Consider the following 20,788-nt stretch of genomic DNA (forward strand, 5'->3'; position numbering starts at 1 on the left):
TAAAATCACAGTTAAGTTAAACTATGCTGTAAGCAGATGGAAGGAAGAAGCCTTGAAGGGCACCACTAAAACTTCTGCATGGCTTTTGGTTTCAGCCTTATTTTGCAAGCAAACATTAGAGCAGGAGTCTTTGCTGATCACAGAGATCCTTATGCAGCATTATGGCTGAGTCCAAGATTCCCAGCAGAAGCAAGCTTTTAGTCCATTTTCAGCCACAGGAGATCCAAAGAGCAAAGAAACCCTTCCGGTGGCAGAAAAATTCATTTCATAATGGAGATAACTACATCAAATTTAACATACCCTTTCATAAATATTATTGATCACTCTCTACTTGCAGTTAAAATCATGAGCAAGTACATCCTCCTTGTACAGAGGCTCCTCTGAGACAAGCACTAAATTCCAGCATTAGTCACAATTTACCTTTTACCTTTTTGAAATCAACATCTGGCTAAACATCATCAGGGTTTATTAGCAACCTGCAGACTGTCATTACTTCATTTCTGAAAAGGTGGGCTGCGTTACGATAGCATTTCACCCGCAGCAGGCTCATAAAGCTATTGAAAAATGTGTCACTCCAACTGCAGCACATCAAATTGTAGCCAAAAATCAACTTAGTTCAGCTGTGAAATTTGAGTAATTAACTATTACAGAAGCAATCCCTTGAAATTAAGGTACATCTACGCACTGAAAGGGGAAGTGATTACATTCATCGACATGACAGTTCTATTTTACTTGCTTGAATTTCAGAAGTGACTTTTTCTTTTAAAATGACAAGGTTAGAGTTTCAGAGAATAGCACATGGTTGGCCTCACTTTGCCTGGTATTCTGTAACAGTAATTTAAGACTTACAGGCCCAGGGGCTGGGACTGAAGCTCCTCACATCTACTAATTGTACACCTACTGAATCCAACTTGAGATGGACAGTCCATGATTCATCTGACTACTGAATTCCTTCCCAATTCTCAGAAAAATTTAATGCAAAGTAGGTTTAATTAAACCGATTTGCATCACAGCAGCAAGGATACGTCTATTCAAACATTGACAAAAGAAATACCTTTCAGTGGTTAGAAGCTAATATTAACACTATCTATAGCTTTCCATGTATTAAGCCATAAAGAGGCAAAACATCATAAACTTCCACTAAAGCCCTCAAGCTGGGTTTTCACTTCTGTTAGCAGCCGCTGGACTCCACTCAACTTCCTAAGGACACGCAGAAGATGAATCTTCCGTAAGTCCTACAAAGATTAAATCATATTACAACAAGCAAGACTGAGAACTGGAAAAGTAGATCCAGCTGATCTTGGGACAAAGACAAGAATACGCTCAGACTAGGGAACAGTGAATAAATAATATGTACAAATGTCACCAACTCCTGAGGATTCTGCTGGCAGAGGAGCTCACAAGAACTGATGAGGGACCCCTGCAGGACCAAGGACAGGGAGAAGTCAACAGTTTCAGCCAACTCTCCACCCAACACAGCTAGAGGCAAACAGGGATGACAATCAACCTCACCCTTATCTCTTCTGTTCACCTTCCTTCCCTGAGAGGTGAAGGTATACAGCAGAACCCAGCGCCAAAGCTCATCTTAAGAGCTTCAGACACCTCGTGTTCCCCCTGAGATCTCCATAAACTGTTTTTATTCCTCCATGTTGTACCAGGAAATATAAACCAAAGAATAAAAGTAGGGTCTTCAAGGGGTGGCAAGAAACTTGTAGCTGAGTCCAGGTACCTTCTAGGAGTCCCTTCTTTCATTCAAACCAGCCTCAAGTTCCAAAAGTTTCAAGAAGCTCCTAAGTTTTGATTGAATTTCAAAGTAATAAATAATTGGTAACAAGTGTTTTAAAACTGTTGACAAGATAAGGAGGTTCTGTACAAGTTTTGCTTCAAGAAAGAAAGCAGAGCCTTGAACAACACAGTCATTAAGAAAAGACTACACATCAAATTGACTTAACCCTAGCTTTAAAGTCAAAATAAACGTTTTCCTTAGACTCAGCATAATGCACTTTTTCACCTTCAGATGCTCCTGCTAAAATCCATTTACTACAAGCAACTTGTACCATCAGCTCTGGAGCAAACCTTCAGAAAGCTCTTTGATCTCTGAACACTCAGAAGTTGAAGACTTCTACAATCCAAAGCAAATTTAAGCTTAACTAATTCCTAATCTGGGGGAAACTAAAAAAGATGACTCCTTTCTGCTCTCTCCCACATCACGATGGCAAAGGATAACTTCAAGGCCAGCTTTCTGCAGCATGTGAATGAGATCAATCACAGAAAAAAGTCCAACTGACAATATACTTGCTGGCCATACAAAAGCCTTATTTATCACTCAGCTTCTTAATCGGTTTATGTATCTCAACCAAAATCCCAGGATGCTTCTCAGATTAAGGATTTAGATTCCAACCATTCAGCAAAGAAGCATCTTTGCTATTCAAAGTTCTTTGATGATGCACGTGTGATTGTCTGGAGTGCAGATATTTGGATAGCTCAAATCCCCAATGTTTTGGAGCACTGCTGCTTTGAGATGGTCCAGGAATTTCACATTCTTGATCACCTTCAGATTTGGTGGTTTATGGCAGATACTTTCTACTCCATCTGGTTTTCATTTCACAGCAATCCTTAAAGAATTTATCTTAATTTCCAGTTTCTGATAAGTAGCACATAAAAATACTTCCAGGTTTTTAGACTTTCTCCTCCTTTCCCTGTATCATACGTGGAAGAGAGGATGATTCCTTCTAAGGTGAACTTCACATTTGAGCTGCCAGAGTTCTCAAGTTCTGCTCAGCTCTCTTCTGTATATTTTCTCTCCAAAAGCTGTATAATGCAATGAATGACTATACACTATATCTACACTTTACACCAGAACAGTTCTCTGCAATATTTACAATGCTACATTCTCACCACAACAGTATTTCACCAGATGCAGCCAAAGGAACAGTTCTCCCAAGCCAGCCAACCCCAGCATCTTGTCTAGGGCAGTCTGGATCTACTGCATGCATTGGTGTGTAAAAAGCTTGCCAACTTGGCTATAGTTGGCAGGGTCAAGGCTGAGAAGCAGAACACAAAAGGTTACTTTGGACACATGCAGAGCAACAACATGAACCCCAGAATGGGTTCCCAAACTTGCTGTCAGCCTGTGTTGGCTACATGACCATCATATGATGCACTTCTGCCTGTCAACCTGCTGTACACTCAGGATATGGACAGCCATAAGCATAGCAAGACACAGCTAAGAATCAGCATTCCTAAAATGATGCTTCTCTGTGCTGCAAGAAGCCTATTCAGTTCCCTCCCCTTTACAATCAGTTGAAATCTGGCAGCCCTACAAAGCAATAGCCATGGAGACGACAATCATCCTGAAACCACTTCAGGGGTGTACAAAATAGGAGCTCAAGCCCTCTAACAGAGCTGATGCTAGTGATGCACTGGCTAAGAAATCATATTTGTGTTGTTAATCAGGCTCCTTGCTGCTACTGTGAAAACAATTTCTTAACATTTTTCTTCCTCAGTACTTCACATAGAGATGCCCTCTGCTCATCTTAGGCCTCATAGAAACAGTTCCATTCCAGCAATTCCAAAGCTCCTGTAGTCAGTACCCAGCATAACCACAGTATTAAGCTAGCAGCTCATTCTGCTTCATTCTTTCTAGAAGAATGGGTGCCACCAACTGCAAAATGCTTGTGTATGCACCTTGTCTTCTTACATCACACCTGCTCTTTAGCCCAAGGCTCAAATAACAGAAGAAAGGTATTTCATCTCTCAAATTCTCCTTACCTACACTCTACATCTTTCTTTTATGCAAAGTTCTTTTTTGGTGTTGATTCCAGATGATTATTAATCAACTCCCCAAAAAACTGTAAAGAACTGAACAAGCTTTGATATCTGGTTGAGGCTCTGAAGACTTTTCATGGCTTAGAAGAACCTCTAGAAGTAAAAGCCCACAAGTAGAAATGGGAGCAATTCTGGAAAGCAACACTGCTATTGTGGGAACAACACAGAGCCCAACACCTGTAGCTCAGTATAAACACCATATTACTGCTTCTATGATCTGACTACAGAAGACAAGCCGTATCCTGTTTTTAAGAGGCACTGAGCTGAAGTTACTGCAGCTCAGGTTTTGTTTAAGCACTCTCCACTCCCACTGCATCACCATAATTACTGTTGATGGTGGCTTGCAAGGACAGCAGAAAGGGTCTATTAGGCCGCTACTGACTAATTAGGTTGCGTTGAGTTGAACTGTATTTGCACACAACAATAATCAATCTATTTAATCACCTCATAGCTTAATAGGAATTAAAATCCTCATCTACATACAGCTATTATCTTCATTAAGGGAATACTGCAAGCTTCTCATCTATAATGTGCGCTGCTGCCTATTCACAGGCTTTAATCAACATACTTGTTTAAATAAGAAATAAGAGAGCTATTGCACATATCAAAGAACATATTCAATGCACACTGTAAACAGGACATCGTATCACAGAAATTCAAAATCGGGCCAACGTTTCCATAAATACTGGCCAACATACCGTCAGTGAAGTCCAACGCGTACACTGGAAATCTTCGTGCAATGTCATCAAAAATCCCCTTGCCAACATTGAGAAACTCATGCAGCTAAAGAAAGGAAGGAAGTGCTGTGTCAGTTTAAAGGCTCATGTATTGTCAAAGAGATTAACCTCCTTATTCAATACTGATAGGAGAAAAACTGGTCATTTTGAATAGGGCATTCAAATTGCATTTCGTAACGATAATAAAAATAGACCCTTCACTCTTCATACTATATCTTGAAAAGCATTGTAAGAGAGAAAAATCCCCCAGACCACCCTATTATCCTCCCTTCCTTCCCTCTTTCTCCTCCTATTCATATCCACATCCCTGCTTTGTAGATGAGGGAGCTGATGTACAGCATGGAAGAAACCTGTCAAAGACACCCCTTGGCCAACAGCTGGATTAGACCTCAGGGCATAGGGATAACATGTGGGTACCCATAGGATAAACACAAGGATAAGGAGCTCTCCCCACTGCTCCAGACAACTTGTTGATATATCCCACCAAGAAATTCTTCACAAAAGCCATGTGAAGTGTCTGTAAGAGGGTCTGCACAAAGTGTTCTTTCCATTAGCATGGCCACAATTGAGAACGCCTCAAACTGGTATAGTCTGGGAGCTAAAACTGTCTACATCCCCAACTCAGCTCAAAGGGAACAGCCTGAAGTAACTTCACACAATCAAATGGTAGTTTCTGTCTATTAAAAACCAGTAAGATCGTTGTGAAACAGTTCCAAAAACCTGACATATTCCCTTTTACTTGTGGTCTGAGGGCCTGCAAGGTGCAATGCTTGTTTATATGAACTGACACATAACATAGGCAACAAGGAGATTTATAGAAATGCAAGACAGCTGTTATTGACTTACAGCTTCCCAGTTCTCAACTACATTATTAAGAAAAGCACATGGAAAGCATCAATGTAGACAACACTTTCGTTTCCCTGTTACCCTCAACTCAGTACACGTCCTGCTCCAAAATGAAAACACAGCCTAATTAACACAGTGTTAATCACCCCAACTGCCTCTTGAAAAACACTGCAGACTGCCTGCAGAACATGGGACACAAGATGCATCACCACTGCTAGGGCAGTGTAAAGGGAGAAGAAAGTCACAGATCAATTCTGCATTAACAGACCACCTCAAAGCAGCACAGAGGTCATCTGTCTACAGGTTTGGCTGTTTTATGTAGAAATGGATGGAAGCTATTTGTATGGGAAGGATTGACCCTGCCCTGCTCTCTTAACAGACACACAGCTTTGCTTTTTCTTACCCGCCTTGCAGTAACTGAAAATTCAGTCATGTCACAACATCAAACGGAATAAGAAAATGCCTCTTACAAAGGGAATACACCATAGAACATCAAACACTCAAGGTTTTTGGGTGCAAAAGATCTCTCAAAGCTCTAACTCCTTTATCAGCCCTTATCACATCTTACGTTCCACATGTCATAGTGTTACATTTTGCCAATATACCTTTATTACTTGTAGAGACTTTCAGCTCTCTACAATGAACAACCAGGCGGAAAGGAAAACAAATGGCAGAACATATCTGCATTTCAAGTATTTCTGGAAAAATACCAACGAACTATGAACTCAAATCAACAGGCATATTTGGACATCAAAGCCATATGCACTTAAAAAGCAATTTAATTTCTCCCCCCAGAAAGACATTCCTAAAGGCACGAGTCAGCCAGAGAATCACAATGGCTTAATGACTAATATGTTTACTTGTCTCGCTGCAGTGACTATGGGAAAAGGATGCTCAGAGCTGCTCACCTTTGGGGGGAAGAAGCCACATACTCACTGCTTGCCTGAGGCTGAGCAGGATGGGGACGCTCACGTGTACTACCTGCTTATAGGAAGCAGGAAATGCAGAAATGTACTGATCTTAGTGTCCCAGAAGGCATACTGAGGCAGATTTGAGAAAAGGTGAGGCAGCGGGTTATGTTTGAGACCCTTGAACCCTTCTTTACGCATTTATTTCTTGCCTGCGGGCAAGTTTGGCTTGGAGTGAGGATGTCAAGCTAAAGCTCAGTGCTGTTTCTATAGAGACCACTGACATCAAATCTGTAGCTAAATATGGGGAACACTGTTTATCCTGTACAACTTAACCTCCTCTTGCTCTAACTTAACACTCAAATCTTCTGAGTTTGAGGCTCCCAAGATTTAAATATATATACAAATAAAAAGGACAACGTTGGCACTTCATTTACTTCATACTTCAAAGAGGGAGCACTTTGAGTTGCTTCCTCACACCCTCAAGAGTTGGTGATTTCTTGGGTTGCCATTCCTTGCTTCTTTCCCTACTAGGGGGAAGAGTTTGGCTGGACCTCTTTTCCACTCCCATTCATGGTGGCAGCTCTCTCATATGGCCCTATCATCTTTTTGACATGACATACAAATCCCAGGTGGCCTTATCCAGAAAGATTTTTCTTACCAGAGCTGCATCCCCACAGCAAGCTCATAGCTTTACATCTTCAATTCCACAGCCCCTTCCATGCTTCTTTCACAAGCTACCATCACTTGAGTTAGCCTATTTCTCTGAGCCAGTAATATAAGGGATAGAAGAAAATATTAATTGTGCTTCTGTTCCCTCAACCAACCACCCTAAAGCCCAATTTCTCCCCCATCACTGCAGGATCAAGAGAAAAAGGGAGTTAGGAGGCAGATTTTTATGCCATCAAGACTTCACTCTCCTACAGGCTTGCTTGCTATTAGAAGCAGCTTCAGATTAGGGCATTTATTTCAGTCAGGGGAGATTCACAGGTTGAAATTACACCCTTGGTCTCATATGAGCTTGTTCTCATATTAAGTGGTTCCTTTCTGGAAGACTGTTACACAGGGCAGACAGGAGGGGAGGGCTTCTGCATAAGGCTTTCATTAGAACTGATGCACTCAGGCTACAGCCTCAACACAACCTCACTTCTCCAGGCAAAGCTTTGCCAACTGGGGACATGGGAAGGGGTTCACAGCCCATCTTCCAAAATCAATTCTGCAAAGTCCCATTTCAGACAAGGGCAGTTTCTTTCAAGAGACATGAGAAAGCAGAATTACTACTGCACAGTCTGCATCCCTTGGGAGCTGGAACATCTCTAAAAGCAATGAATTACTTAAGTCAGACCAAGAACAATCAATGCCAAGAATAAGTGTTAAAGAAGCAAGTGTCAGTGTTCCCTGTGCCAACTCAGTGCTGTGGAAGCTCTGCCTGGACATGGTTGCAAGCCCAGCAATGCAGGCAGAAAACACCACTTCAGGGTCCTCACCTACAAGCACTGCATCCAGCCCTCCTGCTCACCAGACCAGAGCAGAAATGCCTCCACATTTTAAGTAGGCTGCTCTTATTAGACAATTTCTTTTGTGGGTATAAATCAGACACCTAAAATTCTCCACCAGCACCACTTTTGGAAGACCACATGAAAAGAGTCAAGATGGCTTTACCACAATTACTCCTAAAACCACCACTCTGAATGACCTATGCTTGAGAGCATTGCAGGACTTGTCCTGCAAACTTAAGGGCAGGTACAGAGTCTAGCAAAATTAAGTGCTACCTATAAGCAAGGGGACTATGCTGGAAAAAGAGAGTTGCTCATTTCCAGATGGGCAGGTCAAATTAAGTCAATTCAGTTTAAGAAGTTATATGTTAACCAGCCTCTGCACTAGAGACAACCTCAAGGTTATTTGCAATTCAAGGACAGGAACAGCAGGCTAGGGATGATACAGTTTGTTTTTCAGGTATGCTGCTTGTAAAGAATGAAATTCTGAACAGAAAAGCAAAGCAGGGACCGATACACAGGAAATTCCAGAAAAGAAAGTGGAGTTACAGCATTTCCCTCGAACTTTAGAGTACAAAGCAAGTAACGTTTTACAGAGCTACAGATCAAACAGTGGGAAGTCAGGCCAAGAAATGACAGGCAACTTTTAAGTGAAATTACTGTGCTGGGACAGCCAAGAAGTCTTTTGGCTGCAGGAAAGACAAGCAGCAGCTTCTTCAGAGACTTCTGATTGTAAGGATTAAGTACCTTGGACTGACAGCACACAGTGATCCATTAATCCCATCCACAACTAAGCATCTGGATTCAAAATCCTGTAACCATTTCAACCCCCTACTGTTCTGCATCCCCTCAGCACCTGCATCTTTGAAGTGTTTTCTTGAGATTTACAGCAGGAGCTGAGGAAGGTAGATATGCACACTGGAAACACTTATAGCAACCTCAGTCCTGAGAGACCACTGAGAAAGTCTGATGGATGCACGTACCACAAGTGCTTCATCTCCTTTCCTGAAAACCCATGAATGTATTCATTTTGACACCAAAGCAATGGGAAGACTGTTGGAGATGCTGGCCAGCCTTACCTTGAGTGGCTTCGAACCATGCGGCATGTGCCCGTCGCTCATTGCTGAGGGTCTCTGATTCACCACCGTCAACAAGTGGCGTTGGTGGACTAAGGCTTCCTTGAACTCCTCTTCAGTTTTGGTTTCTAGCAGTTTCTGCCGAAAGGTTATATCCGAAAACATCGTGGCAAAGGTTCGGCCCACTTCTGTGGCTGTTTTAGTACTTTTCTGAATTAAAAAGAGAGAAAAGCTTAACTTATACTCAAAAGCTATTTTGTTTCAGTTCCAGAAGGTAGAGCTGCTGTTTTGCACCATATTCCAGGATCCCTGAGACACTCATATGAAAATGGCAGACTCCCTCAGACAGACCAACCAATGTCTAGGCTCTGATCAGAAATACAGATCAGCTTGTCTTGATTGACCTGAAACAAATCTGAATCAAACTGAGCATTAATTTTATCTCCTAGTCCTTCCCTTCAAGGCTGAGGAGACAAAGCAAGGGTCTTTGCTAGCCCTAATGTATCTTAGCATTACTGCCACTGGGGTGGAGGGACACTGGAGGCTGCTGCAGGTTGAGATGTCTGATCTGCTCAACTGCTTGCATGCTTTGGTTGAGGCAGAGAAGTTACCTACCAAGTTACACACAAACACAGCTCCTTAAGAGCTGCTTCTTGAGGAACTGTTTTTAACCCCCACTTCTCTCAACTATATTCAACAGCCATAATGAGGCCTTTGCTTGAGATACCCAAACAATCACCTTCTTTTAGACATATTCTTAACTCCTTGCATTGCTGTATGAAGCAGTGGCAAGCACGTGATTAATCTAAATCAGTTATCATGATTCATAACAAAGTAGACGAACCATTTCTTCACCAGCAATTCAGTGCTGCTTAATGCCGAGGCGTGGAAACACAGGCAGCACTACGCTAGTCCTAGTCACTACTAACACTATACTTGCTTTGTCACTCATGGAATCATTATGCTTGGAAAAGATCCTCAAGCCCAACCCACCACTCCATGCCCACTGATTATATCCCTCTGTACCACATCTCAGTGATTCTTAAACACCTCCAGTGACGGTGACCCTAGCACTTCCCTGGGCAGCAGTGCCAGTGCCTGACCACACTGAGAAGAGCTTTTTCCTAATATCTAACCTGGAGGACCCCAGTACAACTTAAGCCTATTACCTCTCATCTTCATGTTGCCCTGTGAGGGCTCAAGTCTTTCCATCCTATGCGTTAGAAAAGGACAAGGAACTGGGTTCCTCAGTACAACAGATGCTCGCTCTCTGGGCTTTTTCTCCCCCTCCCCAAGCAAGGCTCATTTAATCTGTTAATGTCAGCAGGTTAATTATTTTAACTGCTGTACCAGAAATGCGTACTTAGAGCTGGCTAGATACAATGATTTAAAATAAAGCACATTGGCAACCGTGGTTCTGCTTGGCGTCCCCTCCCTTTCCTTAATTTGATGCTGTCCATTGGAATTGGAAACTTCCAGGATACGAGCGGATGCAGAGCTGCTTGTTTGGCTTAGCACGTAGTTGGCTGGAGATAAGCTCACTCACCACACATTAGAAGATCAATGCAATTGCGAGCAGGTTCAGTTTTTTGCCTGCTGTTTCTCATAGGGAACGTCAATATGTTTTCAGCCTGCTGGGTTTGAGATCTATGCCAAAAGCACTGAACTGCTCAGTTGAGAAAGATCTGCCAGAAATGAGGAAACACCACTATTTCCATTTAAACAAGGGTGATGGTGGATGCACAGGAGACAAATCAGACCAGAAGGTCCCAGGGTCACTCAGATATCATTAAAGGGCAGGAAACTGGATCTGGATTTGTCCTGCTCCCAACAAGGTCCCAAACCTCCCCAGTACCTCTCAAGAGCACAGACCTGGTAACCCCAAGGTGTGAACAGCCAGCTTAAGCATGAAAAGGTCTTTAGCTTTGAACCTTTCAATCATTAGTTCACAGGACACAATGATTTGATTAAGCCATTGCTTTCTAGGAAGGGAAGATGCTGATCCCCAATTGACCTTGATGTCTTCCCCCAATATGGTAATAAATGAGCACATTAACAGGTTATTAGTTCAGTGTGTCTGTGATGGAGAATTAAGCACACCCAAGCAAACTTTAACCTTGCTATTTTAAGCACACAAAGCTAAGGAAACAGAACACCTCAGCATAACCTGACCTTCCACAGCACTCCTACTCCACATGTACACTGTTTTGAATAAACAGTCTGGGCAATGGCATGGCAAACCTCAGGCTTTTTGGTGTCCCATTTGCCTTAAAAATAGTGCACTGTCATTGTCTCTTTCTGTACAGAGAAAGAAAACACGATCTTGGGAGAATCCTTTTAAAGTACCAAAATGAAGAAGAGAAATAGTCAGATATCATGAAGATGATCAAAGGGCTGGAGCACCTCCCCTGTGAGGACAGGCTCTTCAGCCTGGAAAAGGATCCAGTGGGATCTTATGGCAGCCTTTCAGTACCTGTAGGGAGCCTACAGAAAAACTGGGGAGGGACATTTTATAAGGGCATGTAGGATGAGGGGAAATGGTTTTAAACTCAAAAGAAGGTAGATGTACACTAGATATTAGGAAGAAATTATTTACTGTGAGGGGTAGTGATATACTGGAACAGGCTTCCCAGTGAGGTTGTGGATGCCCCCTCACTGGAGGCATTCAAGGCCAGACTGTATGGGATTGTGAGCAATTTGGTCTAGTGGGATGTGTCCCCACTTATAGCAGTGGGTTGGAACCAGGTGATCTTAAAAGGTCCCTTCCAAACCAAACTGTTCTACGATTCTATGAATACTCACCATTTTAGGAGGTGCCAGGACTAATATCACAAATCTGACTTCACAGGAGTTCTCACCCCAGTTCTGAGGCCTCTCGAGGCGACTGATGCAAACATGACGCCGCTGAAGGGACTTTATAGTGCAACTGTGGGGAAAGATGGCACGGTTATGCATAGCACTACAAAGCACACTGAACACAATTCTCCCCTTCCATCTGCTTTCTAATAACCAAAAAAATAAAAGAGAGCAATGTACCTTTTATTTGTAGTACTGTACATAATGTTTGAATGACTTTCCCTCTATGCTCTCAGCTGTTATTTTCTTATGAACTGTACCAAGCCAGCTTTTAAGTTATCACCAGCCCAGACTGCAGCTCTCCAGCTTTAAATAAAGTCTCATACTACTTCCTAGCTCTTCTGGAAGACATGGTGATATATATCTGCCTATCAATACTGAAGTATGACTTCTTATATCAGAGTGGCATTTTTTTCTTGTTTGAAGTCACTCTCATTGCTTGTTCCATTCGATTTGTCCAACAAGAACATATTGCAGTCCTTAGATCATCTTCCCTCTCATTTCTCTGCCATTAAACCAGCCCATCTTTCCTTTTAAGATATATTCTAATGCTTTCACATCCTGATAGTCATTCCTAGTCATGGCAGCTGAAGATCCTTGGCTGGATAAGTACTAGTTAGAAACACATTATATTCTTCATGAAGCTCATAACTTGCATACAAAATCAGCCCAGCAAATATCTCCACACTGAGTTTACTTCTAATCTGTCATCAGGAAGCCAAGTCACCTAGGCAGATTAGTCTCACAAAGGCACTCGTCCTAAAGCAACCCAATAACTTCATTGTAATCACATGTGCTGTGACTCTTGAGGTCAATATTTCATGTTTTCTGCTACCCTTTTACCAAGGTCTCTTCACTTTTTCTTACTCAAATCACTTGAAACAGCCTTGGGAGAGGTAGCAGGAATAGAGCTAATTACAAACAACCCAAGCAGGTCCTAACAGTAAGAATAAGTCCCTTTCTAAGTCATGAAATAGACTTATAGATAACACGTTATCCTTTCCACTAGACCTGCAGTTCAGAGGCTGCCGTTGGTCTCCAATGCAATTTAGAATTGCAGCAATCTTTGCCTTCCCAAAGGAAGAAATAAACACTAGTTTTCATGAGAAAACCAAAGCCTTCAGTAGCAATCACGCTGCAGCTGGACAGCATACAAGATTATTGTGGTTCAGCAAGCCAGTGGAACTAATGCATGAGCTCTGAACTAATACGGAAAGCCATCAAGTGGCCCAACACCTTAATTCCTCTTACCCCACCTTCATCTACTGGGAAAAGTGCACAAAAATGAATAGTTGATACACTAGAAAGAAAAAGAGCCTTTTTTGTTCTCTTCTCAGTTGACAGCTGGAACTGTTGATCTTGTACAGCTTTCCCCAATCACAATGATTCTATGATATCCATTCTCGAAACGGTCACAGGCAGGTATTAGACACCTATTGCTCACAGGGCTGTAACCAACACTTAACAAACAAATCTTTCCATGCCACAACTATCAAGCAGCTCCCAGCATCTCAAGAAACTACTGAAGCCAAAAGCAGAGCCAGAGAAAGCTTCCTACAGATCAAGGGCTGATCACATCAGCACAAGGCCCACTGCCAGAAGTAGGATAGGATACCAAGACATGCATGTGAACACCTTTTCAAGTGATACACGAGTGTAACTAATCATTATCTCCCAGTAATGCTGCTCAGCAGTACCTGCTTGTCTGCTCCACCACATTTGAGTGAATCTTGCTAAAAAAACACTGAATTTCTGCTCCTACCTGAGGACAGAAAGTCAGTGTGTGGGAGGCCTGCTTCCCTGGATATGATATGTGAAGTCATGTTGCAATAAAGTTATTTGAAGAAATAAACAGTATATAGGGCTATAATTAAGCAAGCTACTTGTCCTTCAGATGAAATGCCACAGCTACTTTTCTGCTTCAACTGGCAGTAAGATTCTTGAGCTCCATGAAAGGTGCCTTAAGTTGCAGTGAAAGAGGTTCAAGTTAGATATTAAGGAGAAATTCATCTTGGAAAAAGCAGTCAGGCATTGGAACAGACTGCCCAGGGAGCTGGTAGTGTCATCATCCCTGCAGGTGGTTCAAGAAACATGGAAATATGACAGTTGGGGTTAATGAGCACAGTGGGGATGGGTTGGGGTTGGACATGATGATCTCAGATGTCTTTTCCAACCTTAATGATTCAATAAAATCAGAATCAAAGCTACCCAATTGAAATCCAGCTTTGTCTAGCACTTATCCACTTCTTTGCTTTAATTCTTTAGGACAGATAAAATGAACCCAAGCTGAAGCCCTTTCTAGAACTGTGCAAATAAAGTCTATTTGGTTCACATGGAGTTACCCTAAAAGCTGGGCAAATCTGTAAGTAAAACTGTGCAGTTCAGGCTAAAATAAAGGCACTTGAGTACTTAAAGAGAGATATCTGGACAGTAAACAGCCAAAGCTCCTTCAGAAGCCTGAGGACTGGCAAGACATTTTCAGCTGACTAAATCAAGTATGGTTTGGCCAAAGCATCCAAGTTGCTTTTTGGTTTGGGTTGAGCTAAATGTGGTTCTCCTCTGGTTTGGCCAGCAAGCAGAAAAACCTATTTTCAACCCATTATTACTCACATAAGAAAACATTTGGTTATGATTTAATGAGATGCCAGTTTGCATTCTCAGCAATTTTATCATTATTCTCCAGTAATTGAGCTTATAAAAAAGAAAAAAAGGCCATTTGAATTACAGCACAAATTCCTGCTTTACTGTCCTCCTCCTTCTAGGCTGCATATCTTGAAGCAACAAACTTGGCACCTGAATGGTGAGAATGGGCAGCACTCCCCCAAAATCACCAATATACAAAGTCACACATGCCACAGTTCTGCCCCATGCCCAAGATGTTATCAGATTAATAACATCTCTCAGAGAAGTCATAAAATGGGTCAAACTATGGAGACTCAAGAGTAACAAAAACCATCTTTAAACCAGGCAAGAAAGGAAGTCCTTTTAGAAAGAACTTATCCCCTGCAGTAAGAAAAAATGCCCAGTAGAGGTAATCAGCTAACCAACCTTTTCCATTCCCAGTGTAGAACAACAGTGACACTGCTTGTTCTCATCCACTGCAAATAAATCATTGGCAAAGCAGCTCCAGGCACAGGGCTTTCAGAGAGCAGAATTTACAAGCGAGGAATGGAGCTGCAACCAGCAGGCCAGCTCACCAACAGTTTGGCACCAGGATGGCTCAGAAGTACAGAGCAAAATCACTCCAGGATGAGTATTATTTCTGAGTGACAAATGCACTGTGCTCTAGAAAGACACATCCTCTCTAGCGGTTCATCTCTAGGGGAGTTAGGGAGAAAGCATTTCCTACAGGACAGAGCAGCAGAATCCACCCCTTCCTCCCTGAACACACTTGTAGGCACTAAGACTTCTCATTATTCTTGCCAGCAGCTCTCCTTCAAGATTCAAACTCCCAATGAAGGGGGCTTGGATTTGACAAATCCCTTTCACAACACAGCATGCACAGGATTTTTGACTCTAACACACAAACAAGGGTAGTTATAGGTACATTAAAAACCACTGCTTTGAACCCAAGCAACACTTAAAAGATGACTGCTTAAAGTCTGGAGGAAAGGTCCTTATTCACAGAACTCAAAGCCTTGCAGACATCTGTTTAACAGACATATATATTTTTCAACAGTTGAACCATTCAACAGCTGTCTTGTTTGATATCCAAAAGAACTTCAAACTACTAAGTTTTGAAAGGCTACCTGGTATTTTAAATTAACCCCCTCATATGCATTTTTGCAGTAAGGTTATATGAGAATAAACAATTTTATAGCAACATGGGACACAAGCCATTGCATCTTCGGTTGCAGAGAGGTTTCTTCCCTGGCTTCACCTGTTCAAACAGCTCTAGCAAATCAGTTGAATGCACTGAAATTAAGTCCTTCACCAATCCACATGCCAAATCAAACTAAATTCCAATCCAACCAAAGGAAATAAGCCTTCATTTACTCAATACAGACTACAAAGCAGGTCCCGGTTTCATGTTTGTTGGTTTCTTTTTTTTTTTTAAAGGATTCAGTTCTGGAAAGCAGAAATTATATTCATCTCCTGGCAAGAAGAGTATTACCTGGAGATGGTACTGCCTGAGGGGACCCACTCTGCTCAGGCAGTGTTTAATAACACATCAGCTGGTATTTCTTATGGAGGATACCAGCACTTAACTGGCAGTGACTGCAATATCCTTAGACTTATAGATTCTACATCACATCCCAGGAAACAAAAATGTTGTGCATTCACATCTCCACTTGTCACATGATAAGGGCAGCAATTGGGCTTGTTAAAACATGGTTGTGATCAAAGCCACTTTTCCATATAATGCCTGCTGGAAAAGGGGGGGGCTATCCTTTGGCTTTCTGAGCCATGAATGTTGACAAGTCTAAACCACAAGCTCTTATAGTGGCTTCTTCCCCATCTAGCCATGCAAAGCACCTACTTCACCCCTTTCAGACACTGGATCACAATGAATCCAGCTGGTTCCTCAAGAAAGCAGAGCTACCTGCTGCAATCATTGCTTGCTAGAAGAGTAGCATTGAGTCTCCACAAGCTCCTACTAAAAGCAATGCTTCCTCACATCAAATAACCAATAAAGCAGGATGGATGGGGCACTGGGCAGCCTGACCTAGTGCCTGGCAACCCCAGGCAGGGGAGAGTTGGAACCAGACAGTCTTGGAGGTCCCTCCCAACTCAAGTAATTCTACAACTTTATGATATTCAAATACCCAGCAATCTTCACTTCTTGGCAGGTGAACATCACTTGCTAGTGGGGCGTGCAGCTCTGCATTACTCTCAGCTACACAGAATTTCAATGAAGGAATCTCAGGGTTTTCAAGTGCTCAGGTACCACCCTGGGTAAGGCTGTGGTGAGAACAGGTATAGGTAATTCTTCAAATAAACAAAATCTCTGAAGTCTACTGCGAATCAGAAGTCAGTTCTTTTCCTGGACCTCACTGGAGCACTCAAAACCTTGAGATCGTAAGTCCCAACAGCTCATTCTGTTCTGTGGTTGTGGCTCAGGCTCAGAAAGTACTTCTGACCTTGACAGTGGTTCAACAGACCTGAAGCTGCCAGGAGAGTATTAATTGCAGCAGAAGCAGAATAGCTACTTCACCCTAGGTTTTCCCCACCTCTCTTCTAGTTGAGGTGTGAGTGGAAGGAAAGAACATGCCCTCATTCTGACAAGAAGAGAAATAGAAGCAAGTTTTTCTGTCTGTGAAGTAACACTGCTCTGCAAAACTCACTGAAAAACCCACAGGAGCATTTTTGGCTTCAAGAAAAATATAGACATTGTACTTTTGCATTGACTCTGAGGAGAAAAAGTACTGCCAAAGCTCTATCTCTGAGCTGCACCTCCTCATTAATATAACCTTATTATGATATCCAAACTTTGCTAGGTAGAAAATGTTAAGGTGCGTAGGAAACAGCAGAGCTAATTCGAATCTGAACTGTTAAATTTAAGTGCAATAAAAAACAGTAAAAAGCTACCTTAGATACTTCCCACTCACACAGGAAAAAACAACAACAAATTCCTTTTACTTCAGAGTTTGCAATGTTGTTTTGTAATCTGCCTTCAAGAAAAGCGTAAGGTCTAAAAATCATCCTCAATCCACTGCACAATAGATACAGCAGCAATACAGTGCAATAATTATATAATTACAGTTAATAACTCATCACTCCTTTCCCACCACTTTCTTCTCCCTCTTCAGAGTAACAAAAGGAAGAAACAAGGAAGTTTTGCACAAGACACCTTCAGGCTATAAGCTTGTTTTTCAGATCATGTCTTGTCATGGATGCTAGCATTACTCACATGGATATATTCAAACTTTCGGCTCATTTTTTACAGTAAGACTGATCCTACCCTTTTCAGCTCCATGTATATAATCACAGCATTCATATCATGACCACTACAAGTGCTTTCTTATTAAGTCAGTACTCTCTAAAGCTTTAGAGCCGTGTCACATGCCACAGTAGGAACTCCCACCTCTGCTCTCCCTGAAGTTACATGCACATCCCCTACCACATCTGTGGCATGCAACACAATGAAAAACAGCTCAGAATCCCTCTATGTTGAAGCATAGGAAGACCATTTTTGCTATATGAACTCGTCTTCTCACATGAGCAAACTACTCTGTGCATCCCAGGGATAAGAGTAGAGGCTGAGAGTAGTACACATGGCACAGCCATTATCCTTGCATCATAGGCCAGACCTCTGACATGCAGGAGTTTTTTATAAGTGATTAAAAAACTCAAAACAACAATATCCATCTCCAAGGAAGAATATTCTGCATTTCTTCCAGCTATAAGCAGAAACACTGGTAGGAGAAGGAAAGCTACTGTGACAGTTGTCTCATAAAGCAGTAGTGAATTTTGCTACAGCATGTGTCTGTACTCCTTGAGAGCCTGTAGGCACATCTGCAACACAGGTTAACCCCATTCCCAGGTAAACGACTTTGATATCTCATGACAACTTGACTAGAGATTACATATGAATACAGAAACAGAGAGATTGAAGTTAAACTGCTTAAGCTCAGTGACTCAGGCTCTGGCATTTCTCCATGAAGGGACAGTTTTACTCACCCAACATTCTTGACTCTAGGACAATGATTTGAAAAACCAAGCAACCCAGCTTCAGTCAAGTGGAAACTGGGGTGAAGTCATCCTGGCTTCTGAATCCCAAGTGACAAAGCCCTTACTGCCTTATGGGGCTGCTCCAAAGTTTAGCAGTGTTGACAGTGTCTGAATTAATTGCCAGCAAACAATCAGTGTCTGAATAGCGTCTGAATTTCTGACTTCAATTTCTAGTTACAAAGTTTTGATGTTCGCAAAGGGCTTAAGAAGTCTTTCAGTACAAGGCCTCAGACTTTGGCAGTCAAAGTAGCTCATGATCAAGTTCACTTGTCCTATTTTTCAAGAGCTCCTAATTAGCATCTGTAGTAATTAGAATAACCGGGCTCTGAATGTTTTCAGCATAATTTGTTAACCCTAGATTTAGACAGCATCCAGCAATTTAATGCATTGTGGAGACTATGGCCATCTCTGCCCAGACTGCTGCTTGCAATTCATTTGCAAATGAGCCCATTGCTCAGAGAGCCCACCAGGTCAAGACAGATGGTCAGAGAAGACCTCACCACCACCTCAACTTAAAGAGCATATTCTCAGCTGCTTTTCCTCTCTGCAGTAGAAATAGTTGCAAGTTTTAAGCAACCTACACATTCTGATAATCAACAACCCAGGTACTTACATGATACAGAGCCAGGACTGCTGATACTGCACCCCTGTGACTGTCGCTGTGACCCCTTGAATTGTATCTGATAAGAGGTGAACTAGGGGAGAAGGAAAGAAGTGTTACAAGCCTGTTCACATTAGTATGCAACTACAAATCACATTTCCTTTCAAACTGAAGCTAAATGCTAATACCAAGCATATTTAGCTGCATACTGGATGGATGCAAGGATTGAGGATGACAATAGGAAGAAGTGGAAACATTTGAATTGATGCCTTTGAATTCTGCCTTAGACTATTTGCAGCTTGAAGAGACAGCTGTTTTCTCCCTCTAACATCATTCTACCACAATATTAAGTTATTAGAGCAGCATTATTCAACACACACAGGACTAGAAGAGACTTCATCTTCCAACTCCCATGCCCTCTCTCCCCTCTTTGTAAGCATTGTTCTCTCAGATTGTTTGATGGCACTGCTTAGTTTTTCTTCATTGGCAGAAAGCCTAAATTCAAGATATAAATGCAAAGCACTAAGACAGGCAGCAAGAAGTAACCAAAGCATGAACATGCTTACTACATGCTCAGGACTTGACATAACTGTTAAACAAATTCACTCAGGCTGTGACAGTTACATTTGAGGTGCGATGTACATGTTTGTATATTCATTCCTGTTGGCTCTGAAACGTCATGGATGCCTACAGAGAAACAATGCTTAGTTAAGCTTCTGTACATCTCGGGCTAAAAGGCAGTGTTTTAGGCTATGCTATGACATTCGCTGGTAGATAAAGTGACACTTAAGCCAGTGTTTAAGTCTACCCCACTTCTGAGTTTTCAGAGTAAACCAATGAGCCTCTTGCCACTTCTAGTAAGCCAGGGTCAACACAAAGGCTCAGCCTTCCCCAAAAAACTGCTCATTCAATTCAGAATTCCTCAGCCTGTGTGAATTCAGATGGAGAATCACAAGGCAAAGGAGCCACTTCTGAAGGGACACCACAAAGCATCTCTCTGCAGAACATCTGACACTTCTCTAAGGACAATCACTACTAACATTATAGTCCAACAGACAAGAAATTCCAGTGCTGGAGACCTCTCCCTAAGGAGAGCATCAGTGCATCACATCTAAATGAAACAATGACAAAACTCCACTTCAACAAAACTTTGAAGCCTAGGTGACAAAAATTACCCCCCAGGATTGCATGCAACAGGCAAATTCAGGGAGCATGCATTAGTGAGTGGTCAACCCACCACCAATGAAAAGGATGGCTAATAACCATTAATTGGAAACTAATCAAATATGAATTACCATTCCCTTCTCGTGGGGTCCCTGAATCCGTGAATAAAGTGCTCATGATTTTTTCAAAGTTACAGCTTGGCTCCGTGTTCTCGGGGTCTTCGGCAAAATGTTTCAGCATCTCTCGAAGGACATCATCCAAACTGGTGGCTGTTTCATCCAGGATGATGCTGGCTCTGGCCAAGAACCCATCCAGGTCTCTGTGGGCTCTGACTTCTTCCTCAAAATTCTTTAATTTCAGGTACTGTATTAAAAAGAGGTCAGAGCATTATATAGCTGTACCAATACCAGACAAAGGATTAAGGTTTCGTAGTTTACAACACAACAGCTTTTTCTGATGCTACTGCCAACAAACCAGTGATTTTAGAATCATTCTTTTCAGATCACACTGCAAAAGTAGTTTTGTATGTTGTTAATGCATTAAAAGGCAATTTCAAGGCTTATGCTAATTGAGTCACCACGGGTGATTGCCTGGCCACAGTTTA

The 20,788-nt window shown here is 42.1% G+C and overlaps 1 protein-coding gene across 10 annotated transcripts in view; it reads right to left on the bottom strand.

The window, feature by feature from the left end:
* Nucleotides 1–20,788, bottom strand: part of SLC4A11 (solute carrier family 4 member 11) — a 124,157-nt gene that overhangs the window by 27,215 nt on the left and 76,154 nt on the right. For 7 of the 10 annotated variants that reach the window (XM_015863019.3, XM_015863024.3, XM_032444207.2 and 4 more), the window contains exons 5-10: nucleotides 20,316–20,547; nucleotides 19,645–19,707; nucleotides 19,033–19,114; nucleotides 11,694–11,817; nucleotides 8,895–9,101; nucleotides 4,527–4,611 (exon numbers count right to left, since the gene is read on the bottom strand). In XM_015863019.3, coding sequence (XP_015718505.2) covers nucleotides 4,527–4,611; nucleotides 8,895–9,101; nucleotides 11,694–11,817; nucleotides 19,033–19,114; nucleotides 19,645–19,707; nucleotides 20,316–20,547 — 793 coding nt within the window. The remainder of the gene's footprint in view (nucleotides 1–4,526; nucleotides 4,612–8,894; nucleotides 9,102–11,693; nucleotides 11,818–19,032; nucleotides 19,115–19,644; nucleotides 19,708–20,315; nucleotides 20,548–20,788) is intronic. The other 3 variants (XM_085545906.1, XM_015863018.3, XM_085545907.1) reach the window with 1 other exon arrangement.

This window comes from Coturnix japonica, chromosome 4 (genome assembly GCF_054131305.1).
Source record: "Coturnix japonica strain WE chromosome 4, WE-NBRP24, whole genome shotgun sequence".
NCBI classification, from domain to species: domain Eukaryota; kingdom Metazoa; phylum Chordata; class Aves; order Galliformes; family Phasianidae; genus Coturnix; species Coturnix japonica.